General features: G+C 35.0%; 1 protein-coding gene across 20 annotated transcripts in view; it reads left to right on the forward strand.

Moving 5' to 3' along the window:
* STAU2 (staufen double-stranded RNA binding protein 2) overlaps window positions 1-12,730 on the forward strand; it is a 330,469-nt gene that overhangs the window by 74,253 nt on the left and 243,486 nt on the right. For 18 of the 20 annotated variants that reach the window (XM_055349014.2, XM_055349018.2, XM_055349013.2 and 15 more), the window contains one exon: window positions 2,761-2,896. The exons of the other annotated variants lie outside the window; for them this stretch is intronic. In XM_055349014.2, the coding sequence (XP_055204989.2) occupies window positions 2,761-2,896 (136 nt within the window). The remainder of the gene's footprint in view (window positions 1-2,760; window positions 2,897-12,730) is intronic. 20 annotated transcript variants of the gene reach the window in all.

The following is a 12,730-nucleotide window of genomic DNA, read 5'->3' on the forward strand; positions in this document are numbered from 1 at the left end:
ACTCCTTAATAATAAAAAATGTCTAGAGTTCAGATTTCTCTTATTGACTGATTAAAATTTAAAAAAAAATTATTTTATGCTTTTAGAGACAGGTCTTGCTCAGTCACTCAGGCTAGAGTGCAGTGTTGTGATCATACATAGTTCACTATAACCTCAAACTCCTAGTCTCAGGTGATCTCCTTGCCCCCTTCCCCCAACCCAGCCTCCCAAAGTGCTGGGATTACAGGCATGCACCACCACGTCTGACCTCGCTTTTTTCATAATTGGTTTATTTGAATTAAGATTAAAATGAGGATCATTTATTGCATTTGGTTGATAATGTCTGTTTAGTTTGTTTAGTATTTTTTAAGATATAGAATCCTTTTTCATCTTTATTTTTCTACATAGATTATTTAAGAAACCAGGTCATTAGTCCTTTAGAATTTCTATGTTCTTGGTTTTGCTGATGGTATACCCGTGGTGATGTACAGCCTATTTGCCTGTCCCGTGTATTTCTTGTAAACTGATAACCTAGAGGCTACATAGATTCAGGTTTGAAGTTTTTGGTAATTGTTTTATAGGTAGTTTTGTCTACTTCCTATTGTACTACATCAGAAGGCATTTAATTTCTTGTTTTTATTTTGTGATTTTTAAGTAGATCAGTAGGTCCAGTTATCCTAGCCTGGTTCATCCATTATCATGTTTCCCATAAAGTTCCCTAGTTGACCTAATGGTCTTAGAAGCCTGCCGATGCTCATTGCCGAAAAGATCCATTATTTTATCAGTAGTTGCCAGATGGGAGGGTCATTTCTTCTGCATTAGCTGCAATCCGTCTGGCTAACAGATGAAGAACTTTTCCCTCATTATCTGTTTTTTCTGAGTATGATTATTCTGTAAAGTCAAGGTAAGTACGTAGTTCTTTCCCTTTATTTGTCAGTATCATGCTTGGGAAGGAGCCATTTCTTCGAGAATTGTTGTTTTTTTAAAAATTGGGAAATGATAATTATAAAGCAAACTCTGGATGCTGGCCATCCTCATTGCTTAATGGATTGGTTATGGCTTTTAGGCCTCTTAAGTGGATACTTAAGCTAGGAAATACCTAGTACTTTTTTTTTTCCTTAAGAGAAAATACATCATGAATTCATTGTGATATTTTCAGTTAGGATTTAAGACTATATTTTCAGTTAGGATTTCAGTTAGGATTTAAAACTACAGGGTTTTAGGTAATGTGTTTGATTTTATATTTGTGTCTCTTTATGCTAAAAATCTTTGTTTCTGACATTAATTCTTTAGTCTATTTTATGTATATTATATATATATAAAAATAATTTTATAATAGCAATTGCAGTGAGACAGGGACACCAATATTACTAACAGCATGATTACTAAAAATAGTTTATGATTTATTTGCAGGGTTTAAAAAAATCTTTAGAATATGTGGTTATTTGACTATATTTTAAAGTTATTTGAAATAACTGTTCTTTGTATGATTAGGGCCGCCAATCAATTAGGTTTTAATTGCTTTGTTTTCTTTATAGAGATTACTTTGTCTCCATTTTTATTTAATTTTGTTTGACTTAAGTAAAAGCATATTACTTGTTACTAACAATGTGATTACTGAAAACAATTTAAGATTTTTTTTTCTCTTTAGGATCTCATGGCTATTTTACAGTGTTTAAAGTCTTTTGAAATAATTCTCTTTGTGGTTAAGTCACTGTAGATAGATTTAGTTTCAGTTTTCTTTCGATTTTAGAGATTGCTCCCCCACCCCTTTTGGATGAAATTTTGATTTCTATAATTATGCAAAAAATTCATGTTTTCAAAATAAAATCTATGAAACAGTGTACATTCAGAGACATACAGCTTCCATTCCTAAGTAACTTTTTTTTCTTTTTTAGTTTTGGGTTTATTCTTTAAAAAAAGTAAGCAAATATGTATTTATATTTTCATTTTCACCTTTCTTAGACAAAAGATAATATAAAGCACACACTATTTGGTACCTTGCTTTTTTTCATTTAACATTATACCCTACACTGCTAAGGTATACTCCAAGGTATATTAAGTAAAATAAAAAGAAGAAGCAAGGTGTGTAGTAGTCTTCCTCCTTTTATAGCTGTTCAGTGTTTTATGCTATGGACGTTTATATAACTGATGCTGCATTGATGGTTGTTTAGGTTGTTTTCAGTCTTTTGCTTTTATCGATAATGCTACTTGTACGTATCTTTAATATTTGCTAGGAATATATTCGATGACATTTTAGTTTCAGGAAACATTGCTTATATTTACTCTGTTTTGTTGGTTATAGAAAAAATTCAAAAAACTTTTTTCATTAGATAAGTCCAAGAACCACTGATGACTTTCTTGCCAATGCTTAGTTATTTAATTACCAAAGTATAAATAAAAATATTCACAGATGATGTTTTTAATGATTAAATACATGCAAGCTTTCTGGGGTAAGTAATGATGAAATGCAGTACTTTAAAAAATAATATTCACGGTTAGCAATCTAAGAATCGTCTGTTTACTATGTTTTGATAGTAATGATTGCACACTCAGATTTTTTGTCATTAATGTACAGAAAACATTGCAAAATCCCAAGATTTTATTAGAAACTATTTTCTTGGTTTTTTACTTTGTTTTCGCAGTTCCTTAGAAAATCATACAGGTGGTCCATCCATTCTTACCTTCTTCCATGGTATTTAAGCATTGTATAAATATAGCTTGCATGTTTAATTGTGAAGATATTTCACTTGTGTGCCTTTAATGTTTTTTTTTAAACAGGCAGTATAACTCCAACTGTGGAACTGAATGGGCTTGCTATGAAAAGGGGAGAGCCTGCCATCTACAGGCCATTAGATCCAAAGCCATTCCCAAATTATAGAGCTAATTACAACTTTCGGGGCATGTACAATCAGAGGTTTGTATGTCTTTTTTGGTTTTGTTCGTAATTATTATTTTATCCATGTTGTAAAAGTTTCTCACACTCAAAAGAGTATTTTCATTGTAAATCTAATTGACCTTGGGCATTTTGCATGGAATTTAGATAAAGCAGGTTCACAAGGAATATTTAAAGTAATAACTTAAAGAAACCCAGTTTTCAGGAACTAGTTTTTTTTTTTTTTTTCCCCTACCCCACAAACATAAAAGATCTGAAGGAACTAGTTTTTATTGTGTCATGAGGGCCCTGTATTTGTTGCAGGGAAGACCAAGTCTTAAAGTCATTTCACAGTTTATAGTGTTGACTTTCTCATTCATTTACCAAGCAGAGCTCAGTTTTTTTCTTGATTTGTCTAAATACATTAATGAACATGAATGTTTGTAATTTATAGGGAAAAAAGAAAAAATGTAAATAATGTAATCCCAGAATTTGCCACCTTTTATATTTTCATGTACTTTACATTCTTTTTTCTTTGCATTTAAATATATTTAACCAAGTTGAAGTTGTCCTTTATATGCAGTTTTTGTAGTACTTTATGAAGGTATGATAGACATACAGTAAAATGTACAAATCTTAAGTATACCTCTTGATGACTTTATGTATGTATATATGTATTTATGCTTTATTTGATGACTTTTTACATACGTATATCCTCACGTGATCACCACTCAGATCGAGATACAGAATGTTCCCATCACCTCTGAGAGTTTCCTCAGACCTCTTTGTCCTTGACACATCCTTCTCCCAGAAATAATCACTATTTTATTATCATAGACTAGTTTTTGCCTGTTGTTGAACTTTTTATAACTAGACTCATACAGTATTTATGTGCATCTGGCTTCTTTTACTTTGTATAATGATTTTCTTGTTTGGGGATTCATCCATGTTGCTTATATCTGGGTTTTGCCCTTTTTTATTGCTGGTTAGTGTACTTTGTATGGATATATCATAATTTGTGTATCTTGTATATGCAAAACAAGCACTCTCTTTTCACTTAATATAGTGGCCATTTGTCATATATTTAAGAATTTTTTTTTCTTTTCTTTCTTCTTTTTTGAGACGGAGTCTCACTCTGTCACCCAGGCTGGAGTACAGTGGTGTGATCTTGGCTCACTGCACCCTCAGCCTCCCGGGTTCAAGTGATTCTTGTGTGTCAGCCTCCTGAGTAGCTGGGATTACAGGCACCTGCCACCATGCCTGGCTAATTTTTGTTTTTTAGTAGAGATGAGGTTTCACTATGTTGGCCAGGCTGGGGGTCTTGAACTTCTGACCTTAAGTGATCTGTCCGCCTCGGCCTCCCGAAGTGCTGGGATTACAGGCATTAGCCCCTGTGCCTGGCACAAAATAATTTTGATGGCTACATAATGCTTCATATGGCTTCATAAGGTATGTAAATGTATGTCTATTTTTTTATCTAGGTTGTTTATGCCCCTTTTTTTGTTAAGATTGCTGCAGTAAATAATCATTATGTAAATCTTTGTTCACATCACTGATTATTTCCTTCCTTATATTACTATAAGGGGAATATTCTTTAAAAAGAATAAAGCATTGCCCAATTGCACTAAAGTTTGTACTAATTTCTTACAGTATATGAGAATGCTTATTCTACTCTGACAACACTGAGTTAAAAAGATTTTTGTCTTCTTTGGTAGTTAAAAAGTAGTGTTTTTTTTTTGTTTGTTTGTTTGTTTTTTAGATGAAGTCTCACTCTGTCACCCAGGCTGGAGTGCCATGGTGCGGTCTCAGCTCACTGTACCCTCCACCTCCTGGGTTCAAGCGATTTCCGGCTAATTTTTGTATTTTTAGTAGAAACAGGGTTTTACCATGTTAGCAAGGCTGATCTCAAACTCCTGACCTCAAGTAATCCGCCTCTCTCGGCCTCTCAAAGTGTTAGGATTGCAGGCATGAGCCACCTCACGTGGCCATCAAGTAGTAGTTTTTAAAATTCAATTTTATTGATTACTAGTGAGGCTGAACAGTTTTTTTTTAGACATTTCTTATCCTTTTTGATTTGTCTATTTTAATTTGCTGATTTTTATTCCATTGCTTCACCAGTTTTCAAATGTTTATGTGTTGAGGATGTTAACCTTCAGTCTATTTTTGTTGTAATTTTCCTGCTTTAAAAAATTTGGCTTTTAATTGTGTATTTGTTTTTAATATCCTATAGTTTTAAAATTTTATGTGGTCTAATCTATTGATTTTTATTTCTCTCACTTCTTTTATGCCTAAGAAATTCTTTCCTACATTTGATCAGATATTTGCTGGTGCTTTTGTTATGGTTTTATATATTTACTGATACCATAACTTAGATGTGTAGGGAAGATATTTATTTAGTCCATAAATAATCTGATACTTTTTGTTTTCTTGCTTGCTAGGGGAAAAATTATCTTTAATTGTATCCATTTAAAACTTAGTTCTATTCAATTGTAAATAGTTCCTTTAAATATTATTGTTTAGGTTCTCTAAGGAGAATTTGCACACTGTATCAGACTTCTGCCCTTCCATTTTCCTCTCAGGTATGCCTGGAGGAGCTTTCTGTATGCTAGGAAGGGAGAGGCATCTATATACCTCACCTCTGTAGAGGCATCTTGTGTTGTCCTTTAGTTCCTCTTTTCTTTGTGGTCATGTGCCTTGTCCACGAGGTGTGGAAACTTGCAGTTGGTGACATCTAGTCCGTCTTTTTCTCCCTTAGGTAATGCTTCCAGAGTGTATCTACTATCTTCCCCTTGCTAATGGGCCTAAACCCTCAGCTTTTCTTGGCTTCCTTGGTATATTTCATTCTCTCCTGTAACATCTCTGCTTCTAATTGTGATGCATACAATGGCAGGCTTCCCAGCCCTCAGCTTGGTGTCCACACTGCATAGGAGGCACAAGGGACAACACATTTCTCTTGTAGTTGTTTTATTTTCTCTTTCTCTGTATAATATACCCATTGCCTTTATGTTTAATCTGAAGTTCCCCAATGTAAATAAATAAAGCTAGTTGCCCACTTCAGCACAGTAGATATCTTTAGTCACCTGAGTAAGGAACACCTAGTCTATTGTATACTAATTTTATTGCTAATGTACTCTAGTAAATAGATTTATGAGAGTATTACATCTTTATATTTGTTTTATTTTGGTATCTGTGGTCCTTTATTGAAATTTTGCTACAGTTCTGACTAGTGAATTTATTACTTTTAAATGGAAATAAACTACTTTTATTACTTCTAAATTTATTACTTTTAAAAAGTCTGGTGCTAAAGCAATGAAAAGTCAGACACTAATCCCTGTCCTTGTGGAGCTCATGTTCTTGTAGGGGAGGTAGTCAGTCAATAAGAAGTGGTTAGTCACTGAGAAGGTTGCTTTTGATAAAGACCTCAAAGGAAGAGAGAGAAAAAGCAGTGTGAATGTTGAGAGAGAGAGAGAGAGAGAGAATTCCAGGCTCAAGAAATAGCAAGTACTCCCCACAGTAGGAGTGTGCCTGGCATTGGCCTCAAGAGGCCAGTGTGGCTTGATCAGAGTGAACCAAGGGAGAGAGGAGTTAGTATGTGAAATTAGACAGGGATCATGTGGTTTTGATTTTCTTTTTTTCTTTTCTAAATTTTCTGTTAAGAATGTCGGCATTTTTTCTTTGTTGGCAGTTTCTAGTTCCAAGATCTAATTCTTATGGTTGTTGTGAGGGGTACAATAATTTTATTTATGATTTCTCCAAAGTCATAAATAAAGGGTGTGCCTTAGGCCATTCCATGAATAGATAATGTGGACTTTTCCATTTTTGGAGTGTCTTTATTTTATGATTTTCTGCAGATCACAAAAAGGTAAAAAGAATATCGGAAAGTACTAGTAAGCTACCAAGCCATGTTTCAACTGAAAAGCTCTTTCTGCTCACAGAAGCACAGACCTAACCATTACTCAGTAGGCTGTTACAACCATGATTTCTCATATGACCTTAATTTATAGATGGCAACGCTTGAATGGATTACAGGGACTCTGGAGCCAAAGATCCAAGGAGACGCTCTTTTCCTTGTCAGAACCCAGATTAATCATTAGCTTCTTAAGGCAGGGAATGAAAGGTGAAGTCCAAGAAACAGGTATCATTTAGAGGGATTTTTGAAAAGGTCCTTTTATTTTCTACTTAAAGTAATATTAAGCAAAATTAGGTATTACCTATGCTGTTTTTCCCCCCTCTACTGATGAGGTTTCTCCACTTGAACTCATTCAAAGGCCTAAGAAGAACTGAATTTTTCTTCTTTTTTAATGATGAGTGGAGAAAAAAACATTTATCCATGAGCAAACTCTGTAGATACAACTTGGATTCTGAAGTATCTGTCTCCTTTTATTATGCCCAAGATGTTTGACAATAATTACATCCGGTTATGTATTTTTCTTTATCATTTGTGGCACTTTTCACTAACAGATATATTATAAAGCAGAAAGCATATAAAAATTCATTTGACAAAGTACAGGGTAAAGCTTGGAGAACACTTCGTGCTTTTGTTCTCCCATCTTTCTTATAAAAATTATGTACATTAGAGAAATAGAATGGCTGAAATTAGACAGTTTTTCAGTTTTGTATATTCACAGATAAAAAAATATTGCTTAGCAAATGGCCAAAATGGCAGACCAGCAGACCAAATGGCCCCTTGATCTGCTGGTGTAGATTTCCATAGGGCCAAAACTCAAACTAGGTTATGTGCAAATGGGAATTTTTGAGCTATGTAACTGGGATATCTCTTGGGGAGATGTACAGGCATGGTTGGATGTAGGGCTTTAGTGTTGTTCTTCCTCATTTTCTATTTCTCTCTTTCTAGCTCTTGTTTCTTTTTTTCTCTACTTTGTTTTCAAATAAGCCGATTCCCATTTGCTATACTTCATACACTGTATAGTCTGTAGACTTGTAGTGAAGAAGGTGCAGTTTTTTTTTTGATAGTGATTAGAAAAGTCCCCACAAACACTTGGAGTAAACTCTCCATCCTGGAATTAATCATTCAAACTTGGTTGGGGGTAGGGACATACTTTACTTTAGCCAAGCCTGGGTTATATGTCCAACCTGGAGAAACAGGTTAGCCCCATCCAAACTACTCTGCAGGGTACAATTATTTTATGGAGCGTTCCTCAAAAGCAAAGATTTTGAGAGAAAATTATTTCCATTACAGTCAGAACATTTGGTTCAGTTCGTGGTTCTGATGCTTTTAGTTAAGTGATCTTGCACAGGGCTCTGGACCTCCATTAATTTCCTCATTTGCAAAATAGAGATAGTAATAGCAAATGAAGGACTTTCGTGAGGTCATCTTCATTCAGCAGACATTTATTGCATGCCTACTCATTGCCACATGTTGTGTTTGAGTAGAGACTTTGAGGAAAGACAGGCAGTCTAATAGACTTAAGTTTAGTAGAAGAGGAAAACAAAAGAAAGAACAGAATGATAGATGTGCCCCGATGGTGCTATGGAAACATTAGGAAGGAACTAAGCACCCCACCCAGATTGGGGCACCAAAGAAGCCTTCCAGGAGGGATGAACTGAATCTTCAAGGTTAACTAGGATTTAGCCAGGTGAGGAGGGCAAGGAAAAGTAATACAGATTTTGGGAACAAAGGCTAGGAATCCTGAGAAGTTTGGTTCATTCATGGACTTAGAAACAGTTCGGTAACTCTGGAATGAGAAGAGTGAAGTCTAGGCAGGGCCCCGATTTGAATGTCCTGAAGTGTCCATGCCACGAGGTTTGGATTTTATCCTGAAGGTGATTGGGAGTCATTGAAGGATTTTAAGCTGAGGGATAAAATAATTGGATATATGTTTTAGGAATATTGCTTTGGCAATATTCCTAAAACTTGAAGGGATAAAGAATTACAACAGTGTTGTTGTAATTCAGGCATAATGTGATGCAGGCCTGGAATAGTGAAGATGGAGAGGAAGGGACAGTGTCTATAGATATTTAGAAGGTAGACTTGATTGCATTTGGGGTATTAAGGATAACTTCAGATATTTGGATGGCTAGTAATACTGTTGACCACAAGAGTAGTTGGAGCAGGTTTTTGGAAAGATGAAGAGTTTAATTTGCACTATGTTGCATTTAAATTGCCTACGAAGTATTTAGGAGTCATTTTATCACTCTTTATGGCCACAATGAAGGGTAGCAAAGATTATCTTTGACTTGGAAGACTTGTTGGAAGTAGACGTGGCAAGAGGTAGTATAACATCTAGAGCTTTCAGAATAGGTTTGTGTAATATATCTTAAGAAAATGGCAGTTTAGGATTCAACCCAAGTTTGAGTGACCTATCAGCTCTTTGTTCATTGAAGATGTATCCATTCTTCCCCAAAGGGTTTGTTTATTTGTTAACACTCAGTTTGGAACAATTTTATGGCCTACATTCTCATTAGGTGTGTTTAGTATATTTTATGTCAAGGTTACCTTTAGCTAATGTATCCAGTTCTTGGCCCAATCTCTTATAGCTAGGTTGGTCAAGTTATTTTCTTTTAATATATGTTGAGTCATAGCAAGTTAAACAAGAAGAAAACAATTTGGACTATTTTGCCTGAATGTTACTTGTTTCTATGGCCAGAATTAGACACTTACTTAAGGCTTCTTGGTTTTTCATTGTACCCCTGTGAAATAAATCTGTGAGACACGGAAATCATTTTACAGATAGTGATGGCTATCAGTGGAAATTTGATAGGGCGAAATAAGTTTTTTTGAAGCATCCAAATTGACTTTATTGCATTATGTTAATTATCAGTAAAATTAATAATAGTAGCCAAGATTCTGATTTATGAAAACAGCTTGTATATTACATTTCAGTTTATGTTATATAGGCTGATGATTTGTTGCTAAGTATTGTGATGTTGGTGTGCTATTATTCTGAGGTTGTTCAAACTTTGCATATAAGATTTTTCACTCATTTGTAACGCCCTCTTAAAAAGCATATTGGAAAGTACAACAGTTGATGTTGAATATTCAGTTGGCCCCTCGTATCCCCGGGTTCTGTATCCATGGGCTCAGCATTCATGGATCCAGCCAATTGTGGATTGAAAATATTCAGGAAAAAAAGGGTGGTTGCATCTGTATTGAACATGTACAGACATTTTTTTCTTGTCATTATTTCCTAAACAACGCAGTGTAACTACTATTTTCATAGCATTCACATTGTATTAGATATTATAAGTAATCTAGAGATGACTTAATGTATATGGGAGATGTGCATAGGTTGTATGAAAATATTAAAATATTAATATTTTATATCAGGGACTTGAGCATTTTATATCAGGGACTTGAGCAGCCATGGATTTTGGTATCTGTAGGGGGTAAGGGTGAAGGTCCTGGAGACAATTCCCCACAGATAACCTAGGGATGACTGTATTTGTACCAGCAGTGATATGAACAGTTACAAACCTACAGTTTTGGTTTCTGCCACCAGATGGTGCTTGTATACTGATCAAACAACATACAGACTGGGTGAAGCTCACTTTGGTTACTATTCCAAGGCCATTAAATTAGAGGTTAAACCATATGAAACTGCCAATATTTGATGTTTCTTTGACCTACAAATATGTCAGTTTCATATGTTCAACCTAATAGGAAAAAGTCATCCACGTATACAACATTAAATTCTCTTGGATAAATGAAGTAAGCATAAAGTGGTGAAAAGCCCAATTTGTTTCAATAGATATAGAACTTTGCCTTTTGTATACTGCATCCCTTGGTTTGGGGAATATATTCTTTTCTCTTTTCTCATATGCTTTACACATGGAATGTGTGTCAGAACTCTTAAACTGATTCTACTTCATGTAGATATCACTTTATAGAATAGATGTAGAACTGAAAGATAGGCAGCAAGATAACTTTTTAAATATTTTGTTAAAAATAATGTTAAATTATTAACATTAATGTTAAATTAGGATTTTTTTTTTTATTTGGGAGAAATTAACCTAAACCCATAACAAAGATGCATTAAAAATGTCTTTTTAAAACTCTCATAAACCAGAGAAGAAAATTTGAACAAGTTACCAAAGCAAGGATGAGGAAGAGCGAACTTAAGATCAGTATCCCCCATGGTCACAGATATAAAAATTATTATTATTATTTTTTGAGACAGTCTTGCTCTGTTGCCCAGGCTGGAGTATAGTGGCCTGATCTTGGCTCACTGCAACTTTTGCTTCCCAGGTTCGAGCGATTCTCATGCCTCAATCTCCCGAGTACCTGGGACCACAGGTGCATGCCACCACACCTGGCTAATTTTTTGCATTTTTGGTAGAGACAGGGTTTCAACATGTTGCCCAGGCTGGTCTTGATCTGCAGACCTCAAGTGATCTGCCCACCTCATCCTCCCAAAGTGCTGGGATTACAGGCATGAGCCACCATGCCCAGCCAGATAAAAATTCTTAACAAAATATTAGCAAATTAAATTCAGCCAAATTTAAATAACATTATCTTTAAATGAAGTTTATTCTAGGAAAGCAAGATGAATTTAGTATTCAGTAATCAAAGTAATTAACCCAATTAATAGAATAAAGGAGAACAACCATATCAGTATCTCATTAGGTGCAGAAAAAGCATTTGACAGAAGTCAGCGCTCACTAATGATATAGACTCAGCAAACTAGGAATGGAAGAGAACTTTCTTAATCTGATAAAAGGCTTCTTCAAACAACCTCCAGATAACATTATGCTTTATAGTGAAAGACTGAATACTTGTAAGATCAGGAACAAGGCAGTAATACACACTGTTATCACTTCTGTTCAACATTATACTTAAGGACTGGTACGGTGGCTCATGCCTGTAATCCCAGCACTTTGGGAGGTCGAGGTGGGCAGATTGCTTGAGCTTAGGAGTTTGAGGCCAGCCTTGGCAACATGACCAAACCCCATCTCTGTTGGCGTATGCCTCTAGTCCCAGCTACTTGGGAGATTGAGGTGGGAGGATTGCCTGGGCCTGGGAAGTCAAGGCTTCAGTGAGCTGTGATCGCCACTGCATTCCAGCCTAGGCAATACAGTGAGACTCCGCCTCAAAAAAACAACAAAGAACCCCACATTATACTTGAGTTCTATCAAGTGCAACAATAAGAAGAAACAAATGGGGGAATATTGGAATAGGAGATATAAAACTATCTTCATAGACACCATGATTCTGTATGTAGAAAATAATAAATCAAAACTACTGAAAAGCTACTGAATAAGTGAATTTAGTAAGGCCACAAATTGCAAGGTTAGTATACAAAAATCAGTGGTATTTCTAGTAAATAGTAATGAGCAGTTGGGGAATTAAATAGCGTGAAAACATATTCAGAGATAAATTTAATAAAATAGGTACACAACCTGTATACTGAAGGCTATAAAATACTGCTCAAATTAAAGAAGACTCTATTATTTAAGATTTCAGTTCTCTCAAAGTTGATATGAAGATGCAATGCAGTTGTAATAAAAATCATAGTAGGGTTTTTTTTTTGGTAAAATTAATAAAGTAGTGCTGACATTTGGAGATGCAAAAAAGCAATTTGGCTACTGCAAATTGTTTTTGCAGTAGCCAAAACAATTTTGAAAAGAACAAAATTGGCTGGCCCACACTACCTGACTTCAAGATTTGCTATAAAGCTACAATAATCAAGACAGCAGAAAATTAACATAGGGACAGATATATGGATCAGTGGAACAGAATAAAACAGCAGTTGGCAAACTATAGCCCATGGGTCACATCTGGCTTGCCTGTTTTTGTATGGCTTGCAAGCTAAGTAATGTTTTTTACATTTGCAAGTGGTTGGAAAAACATCAAAAATAAAATGATATTTTACAACACATGACATTTAGATGAAATTGAAATTTTAGTGTGTGTCAGTA

Source organism: Gorilla gorilla, chromosome 7 (genome assembly GCF_029281585.2).
Source record: "Gorilla gorilla gorilla isolate KB3781 chromosome 7, NHGRI_mGorGor1-v2.1_pri, whole genome shotgun sequence".
NCBI lineage: Eukaryota > Metazoa > Chordata > Mammalia > Primates > Hominidae > Gorilla > Gorilla gorilla.